This window comes from Misgurnus anguillicaudatus, chromosome 3, assembly GCF_027580225.2.
Source record: "Misgurnus anguillicaudatus chromosome 3, ASM2758022v2, whole genome shotgun sequence".
NCBI classification, from domain to species: Eukaryota; Metazoa; Chordata; class Actinopteri; order Cypriniformes; family Cobitidae; genus Misgurnus; species Misgurnus anguillicaudatus.
Genome location: NC_073339.2, coordinates 18,747,264 through 18,770,546, shown reverse-complemented (window position 1 = coordinate 18,770,546; position 23,283 = coordinate 18,747,264). Strand labels below are relative to the sequence as shown.

At 38.7% G+C, this 23,283-nt stretch overlaps 1 protein-coding gene across 16 annotated transcripts in view; it reads left to right on the top strand.

The window, feature by feature from the left end:
- The window catches only part of tenm3 (teneurin transmembrane protein 3), a 693,684-nt gene that overhangs the window by 594,799 nt on the left and 75,602 nt on the right, over positions 1 to 23,283 (top strand). For all 16 annotated transcript variants that reach the window (XM_055205043.2, XM_055205039.2, XM_073862719.1 and 13 more), the window contains 5 exons: positions 242 to 452; positions 3,894 to 3,995; positions 4,340 to 4,534; positions 7,965 to 8,165; positions 14,993 to 15,178. In XM_055205043.2, the coding sequence (XP_055061018.1) occupies positions 242 to 452; positions 3,894 to 3,995; positions 4,340 to 4,534; positions 7,965 to 8,165; positions 14,993 to 15,178 (895 nt within the window). The remainder of the gene's footprint in view (positions 1 to 241; positions 453 to 3,893; positions 3,996 to 4,339; positions 4,535 to 7,964; positions 8,166 to 14,992; positions 15,179 to 23,283) is intronic.

The following is a 23,283-nucleotide window of genomic DNA, read 5'->3' as shown; positions in this document are numbered from 1 at the left end:
GTGCTTTTGATTCTAAACCTATTTATTACATCTCTTGCTATTTATACGAAAAAGTTTGTATTGATGCCACAGTAAGTAAATCATCAAAATCAATTATGTGACATTGTAATATCTACATTGCACGACATTGCACAGTGACTGCTTTAATATTAGCTTGTATTGATGTATGTTCTTATTCTGTTAGTAACTTACAATATAAATCACTTATGGGTTGGCCCTGTGTGCATCCGTGTGTCTACAGTATGACTTTGTGGAGCTGTTGGATGGCAGTCGTCTGATAGCTAAAGATAAACGGGGACTGGTGGAGGTGGAGGGAGCTGCAAGGAAGGCTCGTTCGGTTAATGTTCATGAGGCAGAGTTTATCCGCTTCCTGGACTCTGGCACCTGGCACCTCGCTTTCTACAATGACGGCAAGAACACTGAGCAGGTGTCCTACAACACCATCGTCATAGGTAAACAATATATATGTGTGTATGAGTGATAATGGGGTGGTTTCCCGGACAAGGACTAGGCATTAATTTAATTATGAAATATAACAAACATGCCTGACTTAAAACATTACTTGTGTGCATTTTCAGGCAAAACAAAGGCATTGATGTATTTTAAGATATGTCAGCGTAAGTTGTTTTCAGTTTGGACAGCTCTTACATTTATTTTAGTCTAGGACTAGTCTTATCCCTGTCCGGGAAACCGCCCCATAAGGGTTTAAAATCGAAATACAAGAAAATGTATTTGGCATAATATACAGTAGCAATAAAACAGTGAGACAGACATTATGAAATATTGAAAATGTAAGTGTTTTAGGTCAATAATTAAAGAGCACATATTATGCAAAATCCACTTTTAAAAGATGTTCGGACATAAATGTCTGTTGGCAGTGTTAACATAACAACCCTACAATGAAAAACATCCCACCTTGGCTTCTTGTTTTAAATCCTAAACAAATCGTCATTAGACATGCCGTTTTGATTCTCTTGTTAATGTGATGTCACACAAACAAAGCCACTGACTGACTGGTTATTTTGGAAAATTTGTTAGTTAAGGTGGTAGGGTTGGGCGGGTGTCTTGGGGCCGGTGGCGAGGCAATCAAAGGGGTGGGGCGTATGTGTCATGATGAAAACTTAAATATTTTTATTTAAAACACCCAAATAAAACTTAATTTTGAAGAAACTATGACAGAAAATGAACACATACTAGATTATTAATGAATTAAATGTTTTAAACAGTTACCTCTAACGAAAATAGCTGTGTGATGAAGTGAAACTAAAGGGTTAATAAACACAAACTAAAGCATATGCTGTAGAACGTCTGGCGAACGATCATAGATAGCGCAAAAATTTTAAAAACTGATTATTTTCCACTATTAATTATATTATCTTAAAGGAGTGTAACTACTGTATCATGTAAATAATGCACATAAATAAGGTGAGCAAGAGCGCTCAACAATTATATCTAATCAACAGGCACGTGAAACCTTGCTAGCAGGTTTTGCTCAAACAACAAAATCACCAGCTAACTTACTTTAAATTTGCAAGAACTATAGACAAATACAATAACAGGCTTAAATAACCCCAAAACATAAGTCCACTTACAGTTCTCACGGACACGTGTTTAACTATCCTCCAGACATGACGGACCACGTCTTTATATCATTTCGGCCGCGTGGCGCGCGTGCCCGCTCGCGGTGTGAAGCGCGTCCACGCTATTCTCAGAGATGTTTTATCAACTGGCTAGTATCCTTCAGACAGTGACAGTCCCGACCACGTCTTTCTCATTTCGTCCGTGTGGCGCGCGGTGTGAGGCGACCTAGTTTTTTTTTGGACGACCTAGTTAAGGCGACAGGGTTTCCCAGCCTAGGCGGGCCGCCCGAACTAAAAAGTGCTGCGGGAAACCCTGTAAAAGATACTACTGTCAGAGACAGTATACACCAAAATCAGATCTATTTTTAACCAAAAGTGCTCACTGTCTGTTTGAAAGGGAGTGAGGAGCTGTAGCTTATTTGCATATAAAGGTTCACACACAGGTCTTTTTTGCTACCAGTCAAATATAGGCATTTTGGACATGCTATAATAAATAATCTGTGGGGTATTTTCAGCCGAAACCTCACAGACCCATTCTTGGCACACCTGAGACTTATACTACTTATATTGTAAAAATGGGCATAATATGTGCCCTTTAAACATGAACGAAAGGTCAGATTTCCATTAAAACACATTAGAAGTTAGAAAAATGCAAATAGAAGTCTGTAATATCTAATCCTAACCCTAATAAGTGTGTATGCCACCCATTCATCGACGATTGTATGCGCTGACGGTCAGAGACGCATCGATCCGCGCTTTAAGTGGTTTGGTGGGCAGCAGCTGACTTCAGAGTGTTGCCTGCTGACCTGGAGGACCTCTCTCATCTCTCTCTCACTCGCTTTCTCTCTCACCTTCTCTTTACCTTCAATTTCCCCACTTCTCTCACCTCCGTCGTGAACTCATAAAAATAGGTTTCAAGCAAGAGTAATTTCCTTTCGAATTCGATCAAAAAGGCAAGAACATGAAATATTATCTGTGGGACCGCAGCCAGGGCCCTTTTTTTAAAAGGGTGTTGATTATGCTTCGATGAGTAAAAAGTTAACCTTTCGAAAATGAAAATTGATTAGTTCTCTGTAGCGGGATAATATAGGCCTGTAGTGGTCTTGTCTGAGAGATCCACTAAATGCTTCAGTGGTGTCATAACAGAGCGCTGATGACAAGAGAGTGCTGCAGTTCATTACTGTGTCAGAATTGACTCAGCCACAGCAATAAGCTGTTTCGTTTAATGAAACTATCGACAGGTGATGCCACCATTATTGACGTCACCTTGGCGACACTTAAGAGTGTGAGAATCAAAAATAGCACGAAACCGCCCAGCTTTATTTAACATGTATGAAGTTATTGATCGCAGAAGCAAATAATTACATGGAAATACTGTGTAGTGCATGGTTAGGAAAACAGATAAAAAGTATTTGTATACTGTGCATCTGTCATACTCTGTATTTTGATGCAAAGCAAAGATAGGAAAGCAAACACCAGCATGGTGTTTAGATGAGATGCCTATAAGCAAAACTAGAAATAACATTGCATAAAAGATACAACAAATTAACATCACATTGAAATTTTTTTAGTGGTTCAGTTCAGTGTTACATGCATAACTTGCAGGTTAGGTAAATTGGATATGTCAGCTTGTGTATTTTGTATACATTACATAGATGCTGGAATGGCAATAAGAATAAATAAATAAAACTATTACTGTCAATTTTCATGTCAATCATTTTGCACATTATCATGCCATTGCTGCTTATGATAGAAGTAATAAGTTGTGATGTTTCATTTCAAGTGAATTTTATTTAATTTTGTATGAAAAAAAGGTTACCTCTTAATGTTCAATGTCAAATCTTCTCCTGAAGTGAAACCAATTACGAAGCACCGCAATAGAACAATGTCTCATTATAACGCAGATGCGTCTTTGAATAGTTTTTATTGGCAAAATCTGCTTTAGCCGCACGGCTCCTCGTGCGCCTGTATAAATAAACATGTTTTAAAATATAAATAAGCAAAAGTGGAGGAAAGGTGTGTACACACACTCATACTCGTGTGTGTATTTTAATGGCCATCCAGCAGTGTAAAGAAAGCTCCGAGCGGAGCGTCTGGCTTGCTAATTGGTGGCAATAATGCCGTGATTGGTTCATTAAAGCAGAGTAAGCTTAGATGCAGGTTTTTGTTAATCACGCATCTGGCACTCCTTTAATTAAAGATGGGGGGTCTGAATGTCTACTAATTTCCACAGACTGTCTCCTCAATTAGTGCTTTCCTCATACATTCTTTTTTCTCGGTGTCTCTCTCGCATGCTTTCATTCTTTTCCCCAGATACCCTCACAGAGTGTCCGCACAATTGCCATGGCAACGGAGACTGTCGCTCGGGAACGTGCCATTGTTTCCCAGGGTTCCTTGGGCCTGATTGCTCACGAGGTATGCTTTCAAACTCACGCACACAGACACACATGACTCTCCGGAGAAATAAACAAGCAATGCCGCTATTCGTAATTGGTTTCAGATTGTCATTTGAATGAGTGCGGCTGGCTATCAGGTTTTTGGTGCTACTCAATTCTCAAGCCTGATTGGCTTCCTATTAACAGCGGAAAGCAACAATTTGTATGCGATTTTTCATGCTTTTATATTTTATCTGTTTGCTTTCTCCTTCCATGTCTTTGGTTTCATGTTTAATACAGGTAAAGGACCATGAAGAAATGGATTTATTTAAATGACAGAAAATACTTCATGTTTTTAATCCTTCCTTGTATTTCCCTTCAAAGCTGCCTGTCCGGTTTTGTGCAGTGGCAATGGCCAGTACTCCAGGGGGCGCTGTCTTTGTTACAGTGGCTGGAAGGGGACCGAGTGTGATGTTCCTAGCAACCAGTGCATAGATGTTCACTGCACTGGCCATGGAATCTGCATCATGGGCACCTGCGCATGTAACACGGGCTATAAAGGAGAAAACTGTGAAGAAGGTCAGTGACACATTATCTGTGCTGACATAAGATCAGTTTTGTAATACTGTTATGATATTAATCACCGTGTCAGAATGTCTAATGGATGAGGGAACGCATCATTAAATATCCATCATGTTATAAATTCAATTAAAAGAGCCGTATAACATATGACCATTTTTAAAGGACAAGTTCGGTATTTTACACTTAAAGCCCTGTTTTCAGATTGTTTATGATGAAATAGAACGGTTTTGACTGAAATTTTGACATATGCGGCTGCCCCGAGAATTTTCGGGTGTTTGTTGTTTCACCTCCTACCTCTACAATGGTTGTATAGGTGCACTGGAACAATCCTTATTAAAATGCATTAAGGTTTCGTTTAAAAAGACGTAAAACTCACCGAGTGGTCAGGGGTGTTCACTGATATGCTCACACAAAAATTGCTGCAAAAGACGCATTCCAACGGGTTTTATTGTAGTTTTTGTACAACTCCATTGAATTGTATTAGATGTGCTGTGAGGTACGGTATTACTCCGTGCTGGGAACGTTGTTTGTATTCTTGCAATTGGCAAAGGTGGATTATCGCCACCAGCTGGGCTGGAGTCTCTATTATTCAAGCTCTCAATGGAAGAATGTACGGGTGTGAGGCGTTTGGAAAAATAGGTCCACAAGTTTACAACGAATGCTAAAACACCTGTTGGAAAGCATATTTTGCAGCGAATTTTGTGTGAGCATATCAGTGAACACCCCTGACCACTCGGCGAGGTTCACGTCTTTGTAAACGAAAGTTTAATGCATTTTAGGAAGGATTGTTCCAGTACACCTATTCAGCCATTGTAGAGGTGGGAGGTGAAACCACAAACACCCGAAAATTCTCGGGCCACCCGCATATGTCGAAATTTCAGTCAAAACCGTTCTATTTCATCATAAAAAATCTGAAAACAGGGCTTTAAGTGTAAAATACCAAACTTGTCCTTTAAAGGGGTCATATTATGAGATTTTTTTAAGATGTAAAATAAGTATTTGGTGTCCCCAGAGTGAGTATATAAAGTTTAAGCTCAAATTACCTTATAGATAATTTTTTATAGCATGTTAAAATTGCCACTGTGTAGGCCTGAGCAAAAATGTGCACTTTTTGGGTGTGTCCTTTAAAATGCAAATGAGCTGATGATATGCAAACACTGATCACAATGATGGTTTGTTGCGATTGAAACTCAGTTGTGCTGTCTATTATTTTTTCTCTCTGCACTAAATGGCAGTGCCATGGTTGGATAGTGCAGATTAAGGGGCGGTATTATTGTAATTGGCCTTGCTACCTACCTCACAAAACAGGAAATTTGAATGACCCATTTTTTTCACATGCTTGCAGAGAATGGCTTACCCAAACAAAGTTACTGGGTTGTTCTTTTTTTTCACATATTCTAGGTTGATAGAAGCACTGGGGACACAATTATAGCACTAAAACTAAATGTCAGATTTTCATGCTATGACCCCTTTAAAGGAACAGATCACCCAAAAATGACTGTAATGTTGCTCTGAGCATGTAAGGAACACAAAACTCTAACCAAAGCCGTAGTTGCTCATAATAAACGTGAATAAGTGTCTGTCAAACTATTATCAAAAGTGGATCATATGACTTGCAGGCTATCCCAAGTCTTTTGTTTTTGTGTGAGAGCATAAAAATGACGTAAATGATCTTTAAAATGTTTCACAAGGCAGGTTCTTCGAGAAAGCCCTGATGTTAGAAAACAGTTTAATGGTCTGTTTTCGTAACACTTTACGGATATTTCGAAATCACCCATAAAGAGATACTCAGCATCTAAAGTCTCAGTTCATAAGAGACCCATCAGAGGCCCTAATGGAAGTGTTTATCTAACACTGCTATTTCCAGTGTTGCTGCCATTAAACCCCACTGCATTACACCATCAAAGATGTGCAAGATAATGTGTTATCAACGTGATCACTGATTACCCATTGGTTCGAGGGGGATTGATTTTTTTTCACTAGAAGTGTTTGAAAGCTCAGTCTCCGCAGACACGGACAGACTTTTCAATAGACCTGATATAAGGAGAGAGAGAGAGAGAGAGAGAGAGGAGCAGTTTGAGTGTGTTTGAGAGAAAAATCGGTCATTGTTTAGCATCATTTTGCCAAACAAGGAACTCAACGGCGTGTCTCTTGCTATCAAAGGGGCTCTTGTCCTGTGACCTTCTTTGATAATTTACTGTCCCGGCAATAATCATTACCCATGAGTTAATAGTTCAATATTCCAGAAACAATTGCCGTTCACCGCTTCAGAGAGCAAATAATTGCACTCATGTCCCCGCTGATGTGCGGTTTTCTTACCCATCAGTGTACATGTTTATCACGAGTGGGAAAAAGTGCTAGATTACAATTGATTTTTCTTTTGCTGACTTAATTAGCAAAATTAGCTTTGTGCATGGTGCTTATGTTCCCGTGACTCAACACGCAACACGTGGCGTACAGTGTATTCTGCCTTTAATGTATTTTTTCCCGAAAGACTTGTTTCTTTCCTGCATCTATATCGTAACGATTTGGCATCGCAAACAAAAACAAACAAATACATTTCCATACCTGGAGAGACTAATAATTTTTATGGAGGGAACTGGCCTGTTGTCAATCAATGGCATGATTAAACCACACCAACTCCAAGACAGTTAACGGTTACCGAACCCTTATGGAGTTGCACTTGCTGAGTTCACCTAAAAAGCACTACCGTCCCCATCTGCAGAAGTAGACTACTCCCAATGAGATCTCTAGCACATTTTTTGAGAGAACATAGATCATGTCTCTCGCTACATGAACGGACTGATTTTCTATAAGTTAAAAATGGAACAGGAGGAATTTTAATAGCCGTATAATTTAAAGTCGTTTTATATACACTTTGAATGTTACTGAAATAGTTTTTCCTGTGAGATGTGTGAATTTTAAACAAAGTGCTTTGAAAATACCCTGTATTTTACTCTGCCCCTAAATTAAAATTCTGTCATCATTTATTCAGCCCGTATGACCTTATTTCTTACGTGAAACAGAAAAGTTGGTTATAGAAGAGTGTTGAAACTGCTCTCTTCCATACAAAGTAACTACGGGGTGACCATGGCTGTCAAGCAAGGCAATAGTTTGAGTAATTAATGCTTTAAATTTCAGTATCTTCCTCAGATTATGCTGTCAGGGCTTGATATATAGTGCAGTCAGATGATTTCAATTGTGCTGCTTTTTATTGTCAGTTTTAGAGCTTGGCAATCCATGATCTCCATTCACTTTTATTGTCTCTGGAGATCAGACATTCAGAGACCAGATCAGACATTCTGCTTTAGTTCTCATTTTGCCAGATTTTTCATTTTTGGGTGAACTTACCTTTTTAAATCGTTCTACCTTACTAACTCGACATACCTTGCGTGCATTGCTTACAAATTTTTTGGTTTTAATACAGTGGACTGCCTGGACCCATCCTGTTCATCTCATGGTGTATGCATTCACGGAGAGTGCCATTGTAATCCAGGCTGGGGCGGCACCAGCTGTGAAATCCTGAAGACTATGTGCCCAGATCAATGCTCGGGACACGGAACCTACCAGACAGAAAGTGGTACCTGCACCTGTGACGCCAACTGGACTGGGCCCGACTGCTCCATTGGTACAGTTATTTATCTTAACCTTTAGAAATGCTCGTTTTGGGGTCATGTACACTTAACAGTATATGGTTGTGTTCATACAAAGTTATTTATGGGAGTGACAGTGCTTGCAGGATTGAACTTCGCGTTATGCTAATTTTCCGCTTGAGTTGAATATGTTTATGCAGAAGACGCATTTGAGGCGAATAGCGCATGTTTGGGGCATTCACGCCGCCCAATTCGTGTCATTTGCATTGTCACAAGCATCTATTTGCATCTTTGCATTGACTTTGTATGTTATCTACTCGGGCAAATAATTTAATTCGCTTTTGGTGTGTACACAGCTTTACTTTATTACATATTACAGCAAGACAGTTCGGTGAAAAACACCAAATGAGATAAACTGCTTGCATATATGTTCATGTAACTCCAAAAGGTCATATGGCAGAAAGGTTACTATCACAATTTGTTAGCCTACTTGGGTTTAGGAGTTTTTTCTGTATTCTGAACATACCAAACTATATGTATATATGTTAAAGGATTTACTTTTGGGTGATTCTCGCGAAATTAGACTTATGAGGTGTCATGAAACATTTTGATAAAAAAGTAAATGCAAAGTAAGAGTATCAAAATAAGAAGCATACAGCTACAAACTACTCTTCACATACTATTTTGCACATGATTTCAAATGACATCATACGAATTTTGTTGTTTTTTCCACATTTAACGGGAAAATTTTCATTACCGCAACGTGTCCATGACTGGATTTGGGTTCTCTGACATGGAAAATTTATATTTAAAAATCTAAAAAATTAAAAGCTTCAGTGCATGTTATACTAGTATAAACATTTACAGTAAAGAAACATGTGGTATTTGGTGATTATTGGTAAATGAAGAGACAATAATAAGGAATATAAATGTGTCCAAGAAAAATTTTCTCATCCTCCGCAACAATTTGAAGAGTTTGGTTCCAAAACGCAATAAACGCCATTTTTGAAAAAAATGAGTTACTGCCAGAATCAGTATTATATCAGGTCAGTATTATAAAGTAAATTCTTAATTTTATGCAAAATCCAATTTCCGCAGTGTTATTCTGTCATCTTTTCTCCCTTTTTTCCCAAAATGCAATAAACGCCACTCCCCCTTTTCTACAGAATGCCATAAATCCACTCCTCCACAGATTACAGCGCACCTCACGCAATGTAAACAAAGAATGGCGGCGCGTTGAGTACACAGAATCCTAGTTTTCCTCATCTACTATGTACTTCGTGATCACCAAACAAACAAAAACAAAATAATACTTTGATAGCATTGATAAACCTGTGATAGATTTCTGTGACGGGAAAGAAACGTAAGCCATCAACATCTAATAATTTATGCAGAGGAACTCGGGAGACCGGTGCTTGTTTGGCCGGGCCGACAGCATCAAGTTACTGTCATGCTAACACATTGACCCCAGGGGATCTTATGAAAAACTTTCCATAATTTTACTCAAAGTCAACGAAAATCGAGCAGGACCAAAACATTTTACAGCTGATCACTTTGAAAAACGTTAAGCGATGACGTCAAGTTTAACCGATGACTTCTTAATATCACAAAGTAAGTGTTTTGATTAATGACATTAATGTTAATATTTTTAATTAGTGTGTACAACTAGTCAACTAAATGAATATAACATGGCAAAGATGAATGCACATTTATATAGGCGATTGATTCAATAGATTTATAGCATTTTTAATAAAAACTTGTCATGGATTTATTGCATTTTGTGGAAAAAATAATCCGTTTTTATAATAAATCTTTGAAAATCAAGTTATGGATTTGAATTTTTTATGTTTTTATAACCTAAAGATGCTATGTGAAAGTTTGTAACAGAAAATAGTTGTTTTCATCTTGTCACTTTCTTGGTATAGAAAACACGTTTTTACCAAAATTTGTCAAAATGGATTTATTGCGTTTTGGAACCAAACTCTTCATTTTCAATCATTGTAAGCAGTTCTTATATTTTCTCTCCAGTTGAAAAAGTTGAAATTTTGTTTGTCATAGACTTTTTAGTTCTCATTACTGAAACATGAGTTTGTAAATGCATATATTTAATGTAATATCATGTTGCGGTAATGATAATTTTTGATAATGCTAATTTAAAAAAAAAAAGTAATTCTATAGGAATTATTTTTTAAATCCTCTAAAAATAATGGTTATAGTAAGTTTAGACTTTAATCTTATATGTGAAAAAATGGGCTTTTTAAAAAAATCTGATGCTGGACACCAATTCTGGATTTTGTGAGAATCACCCTTTGCGTTTAATTGTGGTTGTCTCTCTTGGAATATACCTAAAAAAACACCCTGGAGCCCATACACACTGTGACCAAGCTATTTTTTTACTCTTTCCCTGATACACTAAAAGGCTGATTATCGTCTGAGACTTATTACAAGGATATTTAACAGTCTGTCAACATTTTCATAACCCAGTTCCACCCCCCTTTTGTTGATTCTGTCAATAGATCCTCTCAGAGCCACATCTGAATCAACCAAAAATACACTGTCATTATGAAGTATCTCAGTCAAAAGCTAAGCTTCTATTTTATCTCATCCGCTGCCGGTGCGGTATATGTGCGCACGTCTTGTGTTTGTTCGAGTGACGATACTGATCTCTGTAATAAGACCAGTATTGGGCTCCTGCTGTTTTAGGACTCGCCCATGGTTGGCCTTTTAGTTATACAGTGCTATTTTGCCAGCAGCAAACTGTGTCTAATGAAAATACTATTTCACCCTGGAGCCCAACACGGCAATCTCTCTCTCTCACTCTCCTTTTTTGTTTCTCCTTTCGTTTCTCACCCTGTTTTAATCAAAAAAGAACCACCTGATGTTTTTTAATCCACCACTTCCCTCCTGTCCATTAATTAGTCGTACATCTTCAATTAGCACAGTGCTAATGAATGAGGTCTGCACACTTCCCCTCTGTCACGTTGACGCTGCAATGCTGTGGTAAATGCAGATAAACGCCTATTGCGTGGGGGGGTTTGATCAGATCGACGGCAGCTCTCCCAAAAGTGCTGATAAAATTAGTATTGCCCCACTTGTCCTAGATAATGACAGAGAAGGAGATAAACTGACAGAAGGGCATGTACCAGCTGAAGTGGCAAATAGAAAGTGAATGCAACTAAAAAAAAACTTCCTAAAGAAAATGTTGTTTAAAGATAAATGATCATAAAAGAGTTTGTAGATTTACCCTTATGCATTGGTCAGTCACTTTTGTTGTGACATATAGTGCATTCAGGCTTTACAACTTAGGATTACTTGTGCTCTCCGAAATTTTAACCTATTCTAAACCTACAAGTTTATTTGTATAGTGCAGCTTATTAGAAGACATAATGAAAAAATTCATAATCAGTTTAGAGTTCACAGCCGTCGTCATCTGAAGTCCTTGCATGTGCCAGGATCATCTTTCGCAGTCTTAACCCTTTACCTGGCACAGCCCTTTTTGAGTGTGGATGGGGGCTGAAAAGGCGATGTAACCCTTGAAATAAATATAACTCTGGATCTTGTTGATCTAGAATCCTAATTTTTACAGCAATTTAAATTTATTGTAATAAATTAAATTAATGCAATATATTATTATTTCATACATAAAATTAGCTGTGAGGTTTGCTACATACTCTTGTCACAAATTAATAAATTACAGTCACTGCATTATTATTACTGCTAAAAGATTTTAAAATATGAAAACTACATTCTTATGCTGCGTTTACACTAGCCGCGGTAGAGGCGTGAAGCGGGAGTGATTTCAATGTTTAGTCAATGTGAAGACGCGTTGCGATGCATCTGCGGGTCTTGTGGTGCAAATGAGGTGTTTAGCGCAGCGCGGTAGACACGATTCCACCTTATTCGCAGTCTAGTTTGTGCGAATGCCGTGAATTGAGCATCTAGCGCAGTATGTGTGAATGGTGCTTTTTGTGCATTTTGTTTTTCACGCGAATTTGCATATGACACCCGAGTTGAAACATTTTAACTTTGGTCGTTTTTTGCGCTGCCTTAACAAATCAGAAGCCTGCTTGCTGCTGTGGCGGCAGCCCCGCCCGGAGTCACTCATTCAACCTGAAGGAACGCTTGATATTGTCCGTGAGCAGTCACCGGGAGCTATACGACACAAGTTCTTATTTCTATAGAGACAGGAATTAAAAGGACCTCGCTTGGAAGAGTGTCAGTGAGGACATCAGGCAACCTTGTAATTTGTAATACACATTTCACGTGACGTTTATCGACCCGTGTCGTTTATTTTCCCCCTATAGTAAGGTTACCAAATACAAACCGGTAACTCTCTCGATAAATGCACAATCAACATCAGTCATCTTGCAAACAGACAACCGCATAGCACTTGCCCCTCCCACAAGAAGCGGATTTTGCCTCTGACGTGGGTCACATGCTTGCTTTTTCAGCGTGTCTACTTCACTCTAGACGCGCAAATGCATTCAAACTGTTCAAGCGGCAAACTAGGCGCGATAGACGCCTGAAACATGGTTGGTGTAAACGCAGCATTAGACAATTACAACAATATGTAGTTTGTTGTGATAGATTAACATTTACATGAAAAATATTGAAGTAAACTCATGTGTCCCGCTTACGGGACAGTGCCAGGTTACGGGTTAATGAATGATATGGGTTATATTACGACAGAAGATCTGTTAAATACCCATGAGCTAAGGCTTAGTAAGTAGCAATATTTATGAACTTTGGCACAATGCTCTACCAGTTTACCAGCTTTTTTGTTTTGTATTACACTTATGTTAAGAAACGCAACAGTTTTTTGGTGATCTCTTATCTTGCCCAGGGCACCACCGGGACCACCACTGAAAAAATATGTGTGTGACGCCAGTGTAACAGGGACACATTCAGGCACTTAGTCCATGCGTTCTGGCAGCGATTCGTGGAAAGAGAGTAATCCAGATTGATGTAGTACAGTTTCAGCAGTCTAAGAGGTAGCGGCAGACTTACGGCTCGAGCCGTCAGTTTTCCAGAAGCACTTCTCAGCAGCTGCACTCCATCTGTCTACATGAACTTTTCCCTCCACGCAGCCTTTCTCTCTCTCTCTCTTTCTCTCTCTCTTTCAATCATACTCTGACTCTGAGGAAACAGAGACGAACTTTAGCGGAGTCTCGTCTGATGAAGGCTAAAACACACAGGCGCCCAGGGGGCAGCCGCGTCATTTCTGCCCACCTGCAGGAGCCATAATAACAGCAAACAGCGGGGAAGCCGACCACGAACTGGCACTCACCTGACCCAGGGGCTGATGGGAAATTTTCTCTGCATTTCTTCACTTCACTTTCCTTCTCTTGATACGCTTTCACCAGCTCTGGCTGAGTTTCGTGTGGTAGATTCGCAACTTGTCAGGATTCACAGCAGAACGGAGACAGAAGGAATGTTGAGGGAAGGCGTTTAACAATACATCATCCCATGATTTGTCTTTATCAGGGTTATGTGTCTTTCTGCTGCTTTATTTCTTGTCTTTTGTGACAGGGCGTATCAAAATGTGAGGCTCTTGTGAAATGGTGTGTGGGTTGTTAAACTACAGCTTGCCTTAAAGGAATAGTTCACTCAATAGTTCATCATTTACTTACCGTCATATTGTTCCAAATCTAATTTTGTTTTATAGTAGGAATAAAACCGGAGTAGGTTTAGCAAAATATCTGATCCGCTCTCCAATGAAAGTGGATAGGGACTTGGGGATGTCAAGCTCCAAAAAGGACTAAAAGCAAACAATTATTCATACAACTTAAAAACATTTATTTGTTTTGCATGAAAAAGAGCAGCTAGGGCATTCTGCTGTAAATAGCTAATTTTGTGTTTCGCAGAAGAAAAGTCATAAATGTTTTGTAAGACATGACAGTAAGTATATTACAGGATTTTCATTTTTGGATTTAAGCCCTTTTGTTTCCCATCCACTGTTCTGCAAATCCACTCACGTCTACATGCACACAGATTCATAAACCAAATCTAAATCACCATCAGACTCTTTTCACCGGGAATCGTTCGAAATGCACTCCAATTTTCTCTCGTCATCTATTGTCACCAGTCGCGCTGGACAGGCTTTCATTTACGTCCCGGCATGCTAAACAGGAAACTAGTTTCTTTGGACAAAAACGTGTAATTTCTCCGTAGAAGCTTCAACTAAAATGATTTGTCGATACCGAATCTGAACAGTAAACATGCCAAAAAGTGTTTGAAGAGTGCAAATCTCAAGAGAAAAATGCTAATGCAATCTTTTTGTGGTAGCGTCAATCCCAGAAATCATTCAAACATCCTCCTGGTGTTTGGTAGACCACACCGGAGTGTGTATCAATTGATTTATTTTGGTTTGATGTGTTTGCTAGATGTTTGCTCCGAAACCGTGTAGGGGGCCGTGTTTGGGGTCCGGGTGGAAAGTTCAGCGTGTCATTTCACATCCGCGTCTGCACTCTCTGATCTCCCTGATCTCTCTTTCCCTCCCCCCAAACGCTCACCTTTAGCCGGCGCCCCTCCGTCGCAGCCTCCTCACAAATCTTACACCCACACACACACACAAGGTTGATGTATGTCATTGTTATGAGGTGTTGTGTGAGGTGGGGCAGACAGTCCGCCACTCAACCCACCAGACGCGGCAGGGGTCTGCAGTTATCTATTTCCTGTCATAAGTTTTTCACACTTAAAGTCAATAACTTTGACGTGATGGTTCTCAGGAACGTAACCTCTGCTCTCGTTGTTTTGGTAGAGTAGAAAGCGTGCTTGAAATGTTTGCCGGCATGACCTTACAATCCTTGAGATTTACTGAAGTCCAAACAAAAACGTGATTTAAATGTGTTTGCCCTTGCAGAGGTGTGTGCAGTGGACTGTGGCTCTCACGGTGTGTGTATAGGAGGAAGTTGTCGCTGCGATGAAGGCTGGACGGGTACGGTGTGTGATCTGAAAGCGTGTCACCCACGCTGCACCGAACACGGCACCTGCAAAGACGGCAAATGTGAATGTCACCAGGGCTGGACCGGAGAGCACTGCACCGTCGGTAAGAGACACACACAAATTCATGAATCACAGAAAGTTTGATGAGAATTACGTTTATATGAAATCCATTAGCACAGTGTGTGGTTTTTCTTAGGAGAAACATCTCAGGAGAAGGAGATTTCAGCTAAAGTTTTTTTTTATTTGTGCTCTACTGAATCTCTAATTGCTAAATGTCAAGGAGAAAAAGTTCTCGGAGATCTCATTGTGACTTTTCTTGACTATGGGTTGTCAGTATGCACACACACACACACACACACACACACACACACACAGGAGTGTTTCTATCATGGCCCGAGTACACACTGTTATTTTTCAGATGCTTTCAAGCAGTTGTTGACACATCCGTTTGGATACAGCCGTCAAAGCAAAGTCTTATTAGGGTTTACCTTGCATCTTTGAAGTCGTTTTGATTGCATATTCCCTTTGTCTTTCTGCCTTTCATTTACACACATTGCCTTCTCCCTCCAACTCTACAGGAAGGGGATTGTTGGTGTTTGCTCTGTTTTGTACCTTCCCCCTGACCTTTGCATGCTATCAAAGGGTTGACATTTTCATTGCAGTTGATGCAGGTTTCCAAAGGGGAACACCCATTCTGAACATCTGAAAAGGTTTTTGTATGGGGCCAAATGGCATAATTGTCAGAGTACAGAAGCACTAAACTTCTTTTATTACTTGAGTATTAATTAAAGCAAATCTGGCATGAATGTCAGATGCGTGAAGTATTGAGTAGCATTTGTTCTTCCAAGACCAGAAACTGCTCCTGCTGAAAAGGCCATCTTAGGCCACATGCTGGTCCTTGCTGATTTATCCTGGTTGCTTTAGGATTGGAGTCAACCAGTATAGGGTTTTTGCTCGGTTACGACTGTAACCTTGGTTCCTTGAGATAGGGAATGAGACGCTGCGTCATGAAATGACACTTTGGGGAAGAACGCCACAAAGTGTCATTTCATGACGCAACGTCGAGTTACCTCGAAAGGGAACGTCTCTTTTACGACTGTAACCTCTGTTCCATGGGATAGGGAACTCGACGCTGCGTCATGAAATGACACTTTGGGGAAGATTGCCACAAAGTGTCATTTCAGAACGCAGCGTCGAGTTACCTTGAAAGGGGATGTCTTGGTTACGACTGTAACCTCTGTTCCATGAGATAGGGAACGAGACCCTGCTTCATGAAATGACACTTTGGGAAAGAACGCCACAAAGGGTTATTTCATGACGCAGCGTCGAGTTACCTCGAAAGGGAACGTCTCGGTTACTGAGATAGGGAACGAGACGCTGCGTCATGAAATGACACTTTGGGAAAGAACGCCACAAAGGGTCATTTCATGACGCAGCGTCGAGTTACCTCGAAAGGGAACGTCTCGGTTATGCCTGTAACCTCAGTTCCCTGAGATAGGGAATGAGACGCTGCGTCATGAAATGACACTTTGGGGAAGATTGCCACAAAGTGTAATTTCATGACGCAGCGTCGAGTTACCTCGAAAGGGAACGTCTCGGTTATGCCAGCAACCTCAGTTCCCTGAGATAGGGAATGAGACGCTGCGTCATGAAATGACACTTTGGGGAAGATTGCCACAAAGTGTCATTTCATGACGCAGCGTCGAGTTACCTCGAAAGGGAACACATGTATGTACAGCATTGGAAGAAGTTTCCTACAGTATTTCTTGAACATTAAATCAGTATGTTTTATATAGTATGGATGGGTGTAGTTTGCATACAATCCGGACATTCTGCCATGTTTTCATTGTCATGTGACTGACATATGGCATACTAACAAAAGCCACAAAAATGATTTACTCAAATGTTGTTATACAAGTACAGTTGTTGTAGGAAGACTTAATTGTACCTATATCACTTACGCTTTGAAAGAGCCACCCGGTTTACAGTTTTATGGTATTTTTATTTTTAACTTTGGTGGCTCCTTAGCTCCTGAGGCATATAGAGTGCCACAGGGATGACACATTTTTGTAGGCTAGCCCGGAAGTTAGCTGGATACTGGTTCTTTTGCAAAAAACCTTTTTGGATTATCGCAAAAAAGCAAAGGTTTATGACACTTACACATTTTGTCCGACAAGATAATCTTCACAGATAAACACAACGTTTATGAAGTTTAAAGTGTAAATTTTAAAAAGGGGTTATTTTTTGCGATAATCCAAAATTCTATAGAAAAAATTAATGGGCTTTTTTATGAGAAAACCAATGTCCCGCTAACTTCTGGGTTACAAAAATGTGTCATGCCTGCGGCACTCTTCAGCACTCTTCAGGGCAAAATGCTTTTTCACTTTGGCTCTGTTATACAAAAAATATTTAAGTTAGATTAATCATTACACAGTCACAATTTACACAATCAACACACACATCTCTGCTACAAATCAACACTTAAAGTTTGTTTGTGGGACCTACCGTTATCGTGCAATTACACCGAAGTAACAGGAGTGCAAACGTTACAACTTACCCCATAGGTGGGGTTAATTGTAACAAACAGAGGGTTTGTTTTAACACCCGCTAGAAAGTTTAGTTTAAACACAAATAATTTAATAAAATTCTGTCTATATACTAAAGGTGGATATTGTTTATATATCTGCCTATAATAAATAGATATCCACACATTCATCCATCCATGATCATTCATCTAACCATCCTTGTATTAAGCATTAATGCATAAATAGATTTATATGAAAGGGCTTCACCATTAAGACAAAAAAACATATTGTGAGTTATTTTCCCTGATATTGTGTGAACAGTTATCATTTTGATTAATAGTATTTATATTGTTTTAATTTCTTTATCATTGTATACTGGAGCTTTAATTGGAACACTGTGTTACAACTAACCCCGCTGTGTAAAAATTGTTTCAATCCCAGCCAACAGTTACTAGAAGTTGCTGACATGTTTCAAAATGGTGTTATGTTTAGGTTACAAGAAAGTGGTTCAAATAATATAAGGTTGCATTTGGTGACTTACACACCCAGCTCAGAAATCGAAAAAAAACATAAGATGTAGAAATGTACTTTTATGCCTCCAAAACACTCTTAACTTCTTAACCTTTTCACAAATTCACAGGAGATCATCTTCTGACAATAAGAGAAAAAGACCAAAAGCACAGATTGCTCAGCCCTGTAGAAATATGTAAAATAGCTGCCCCGCTCACCCCTAAATATGACAAAAAAAGACAAAAAATAATTCATCAGAAGCAGTAGTCCATTCGAATATTTTTCGCTTACTGTTTTTTGATTACTAAGCATTATGACATTTATTAGGGAACTAAGAGATTTCAGATGCATGGCAAGGATATGGTGTCTTGCTGGTCAAGCTATAGTTAATATTTGCACATCAGCATCTCATAGTCAATTTGATCTTTTCAGCAGGGTGGTGCTATTGCGTAAATGCACATTCAAGTTTATATTCTACTTATCTATCACAACAAAGGCCAAGAAAGCCTACAAGTGAATTTTTATTTAAATATTATAATACTTTCAATATTTAATAACAGAAATTTGTTGTGAAGTTACTACGTTCTTGTTTCTTCTCAAACTGTACTCAAAAGTCTACATGTTGCTGGGCATCTGCTCATGTTGTTAGTGTGTTGGCTACATCCTCCAGCAGCTCAGCTCTCAGCAGGATACGTCAGCTGCTCCATTACTCAACACGAGCGATCGAGGTACGCGGTCTCGTTAGCAAGCGGGTCTGTTTCGCCGGGCAGCTTTATGAGAATCTGGCCAGCATTTTGCTATTCATCTTCTAAATTAGCACGGTTAGCACGTAATCCTGTCACACTCTTCTGTTCGAACCAGCCACCCACACACCACACTCACCCTGACTCCGAACTTTACCAAGTACTGAACAGCTTTCTCCGTTTGATCACTTAATGACCTTGTTGGTTTAAAGTTTAAAGATTATAAATGGCTGTTTAGAAGCCTTCAGGATAATATATTTTAAATTAAACGTCAGTGATTTTTTTTAACAGATATTGCTCAATTTGACAGTTTCATTAAAGTTTTTATGCGGCATAATGAATTGTTGATGAGGTGTGGGTTTTTTATGTAATAAACCAAAGTGACAAAAGTGTCATAAAAAGCCCCTATAGTAAATTATTTGGGTGTTTTTTCAGACACGCAACTTTTGATGAAATATCATAATACACTGAAAAAAATGATTCATTTAATTTAATCAATTTTTTAAGGTAAGCGTTCACAATCAATTTATTTAAGCTACATTCAAATTAGAAATACAAAACAAAACAAAAAACTTTTGTTTAAATGTAGCTTGATTGCAACCACTTACCTTAAAAAAAATTCGTTAAATTGAATGAATCATTTTTTTTCAGTGTATTATAGTCTAGATGTAGTCTGACCTTTGTATTATTTAGCCATTATTACCTCACATTATAATATTTTTAATTATAAAATGATTTACATTATTATATTACCTAGCTATCACTTGTAGATACCTATTTACTTAAAGTGTATTTTTAGTTTATTTTTAAGTGACAGCCGTAATCATTCAATTTTTAATTCAGTATTTGACATAATTAAAGTTAATTTTTTTCCAAAAAATGAACCTTAATTCTTTTTAACCTTTAACCGTGAGTACAGTGGAAACTTTGGATGTCTGGATATATTTCTTTAGGCCAAGGTTGAGACTTTGTCCCTCTGTGCTGACCGCATACATTACATGAGTCTGTGTGTTTGGGAGAGAACACAAGGGGGAACTAAAAGAATTATGGTACCTCATACATCATTTGTGTCAGATTGAGATAAGGGGACCCTTGGCTCCACATAGGGGCTGTGTGTATGCATGTGTGTATGTGTATGACCTTCTCTGTCCCTTTACACCCCCTCACTCTCATTAGACCTCTTCACACTGTGTGTACACACATATCTACCCTGCATTACCCCATACTTGCATCATCATTCTTTCACATAGACACCTAGACACAGATATGACAGCTTTCATACTGACCAGCAGCACCCAGACATTCACAATATATTATATGTTGTAATAGCAGACATATCAAAGACTTCAGATTTAAGGCATATAGGTGTGGTTTCCCGGACAGGGCTTATTCTAGTCTCAGACTAAAATGCATGTTTGGTCTACCTTCATTTTAAAACACCTTGTACTGACATATCTAAACATATATGAGTGCCATTGTTTTGCACACAAGTATTTTTTTTGTCCTAATTTAAACCCTGTCCGGAAAATCGTCCCATAGTATATTAAATATTCAGTTAGTTTAATTAAACTAAAGTTTATTTGCTTACACGTCAGATTTATTTTTTCAGAGCAATTCTGATTTGCGCCACTTTCACATTTGTCTGCGGCCATAGATTGAACCCTTTTTAATTCAGGCGTCAGAGCCGCACAAATGTACTGCTGTGTTCATTATTCAGCACCAGCAGTGCCTAACCTATAAAAGAAAGTGGAAAGCTGAGGAGGAGAATTGTGATAGACGCGAGATGACAACTTGAATTGTTTTCTGATGTTAAATCTTACAATTCGGGCAAGTGTTAGCACATTAGCTTTGCAGTTTGTTTTTCTTGATGAAGTGCCTGTTTCGTTCTTACATGCAAAGAGAGAAATGCTCATGATGTTATTTTATTTAGAAATACAAACATGCGATCCACAAGTTTGCTCGCATTGGCCCTAGTTGACCTATCGTTTTAACATCTGGTCAAGTAGTCAGCTGAGACACAATTCTGTTTACACCTAGTATTAGCATACATCTCAGATGGGTCTAATTGAGGAGAGTGACTCTTTTGTCATTTACCTGTATTTAATTAACTTTAGATATTTATGGTCCCTTTCACACATAGGGCCCTATTATGCACCCGGCGCAAACTGTTTTTCGCTAGTTTCAGCCCACCGCAGTTATCATTTTCACGTTCAGCATTACAGTGTTTAAATAGCAAATGCATTTGCACCCATTTTTGCACCCATTTTTGCACCCATGAAAAGTTCACGCACATTGTTGGCACGTTGCTTTTTTGAGGCAACTAATTGTTGTGGCGCAATATTGTTTTTGTTATTTAAAGAGCGCGTCAGTAATATGCGCCTATAAATGTAACGACAAAGCGCATTTGCTTATTGCACACATGGATGCGCAGCAGCACACAAACGTTTGAAACATATGAAAAATTATATGATTAAAATACAAAAGATTATTATTGAGTTTCATCAATACACCCGGCGCAAAGTTTTTTCGCTAGGTTCAGCCCACCGCAGTTATCATTTTCACGTTCAGCACCACAGTGTTTAAATAGCAAATGCAATTGCACCCATTTTTTCACCCATGGGTGTGCTGGTCTGACAACGAGGTGTGTTCGGGCGCATTGTTGGCGCGTTGCTATTTTGAGGCAACTGATTGTTGTGCCACAATATTGTTTTTGTTATTTAAAGAGTGTGTCAGTAATATGCTCCTATAAATGAGACTACGACACGCGTTTGCTTATTACACATATGGATGTGCAGCAGCACACAAACGTTTGAAACATATGAAAAATTAAATGATTAAAATACAAAAGATTATTATTGAGTCTCATCAACACGACGTTGTTAGGTAAAGAGCAAGTGTTCATGACTCTCAGCAGTTGCCACAGAAGTAGAAACAGCGAAAATACAAGCCGTGGATATAAAGTCATAACCCACTCTTGTTTACAATATAACGCCTACCTTGCTGCATAGCGGTTTACTGAGAGAGTTTACCTGTATTTTGGTACTTATGTGTGAATAATATCTTACTGGTAAAAAGACGTAACGTCGTTGAACAGCACATTTTTGTATTTACTGGCAAAGTCATTCTGGTAAATTTATAGTAGTTTACCGAAATTACTGTATAAAAGAAGCTTATGTTTCTCATGAACTGCATTTATTCAGTGGATGCTTTTATCCAGAGCAAATTATCTGTGTCGCTGCACCCAGCATACAGACGATGATGAATTTATGGGCTTAATGGGAGTTGTATATTTATTGGCTTTTCCGAATTTTCATGTCATTATTTTTGTCATGTATAACCTCTAAATGGGGTTTAAGTGATGCAATCACTGGTTGTTACACCTGTATTTAGCATCATCCTTTTGCGAATAAATCACAAGAACGATGTTAATACCAAGTTTAAAAAAGGGTCAATGACTGATATGGGTCACAAAATCCAAACTGATGACGAGCAAAAAATGAGTAAAACATACTATAAACTTAGCCAGACAGTACAGCATATTTTTAAAAGACACAACTGTTTGATTTAGGGTACTGTGACTCAGATCTGTTTATTCATTTGGAGATGATTTGGGAACTTTTGAAGAAAGGGAAAAATGAAGGCATGTGAATGAAATATTTTTTATGAAACAGACAACAGAAACATACTTTTAGCCAACTGCACTTTTTCTTGTCTGTGTTTTTTTTAATAACGTGTTATTTTAGGTTTTTTTAAGGGTTGTTAACAACACTCTTTAGCTGTCTTAGAGTTTTGCTACATTTGAGACTGTGCTTAGGATTTAGTTTAGCATAAGGGGGGCATATACACCAAAGCTTTAAAACGCATCTAAAAATGCCAGGTGAACACCAACTACGGGCGCTTGCTAGCGTTTTTTTCTTTTTCTTCAGCTAAGCACTTTGGGTGCTATGATACTTATGTTTTGTTTATCAGTCGTTGTATGATGCACCGGATGGTTGTTGTGGTATTTGTCCCACCCCTCCTTCACTGCTGAATAAAACGTGACTTTAACGCAAAGATGAACACGGAAAAATGCTGAGCGCTGGACAAAACCATCCAGCAGCTGGCATTTTTGAAAGCATGGCACCTCAATTGGAAACAATATTTAGTGAGAATAGCTTAGTGAGCAACTGATGGTAGAAAAACAAAACACTGAAGGTGTATATGCATTAATTTTAAGTGGCAAGTAATGACCTTTTTTATATATTACTTCGATTCATTGTATGTAATGCGTGCACATTATTTAGACTAGTGTGAAAAATACAGTTTTATAGTGTAATTTGTGATGATGATAGCAATTTTTTGTGCCGATTTGAAATAATGGATTTATTTCCTAACTGAAAGCCCTGTTGCTGAGATTGCTAACTTTCCTGATTTCTCCAATCTCTGACCTC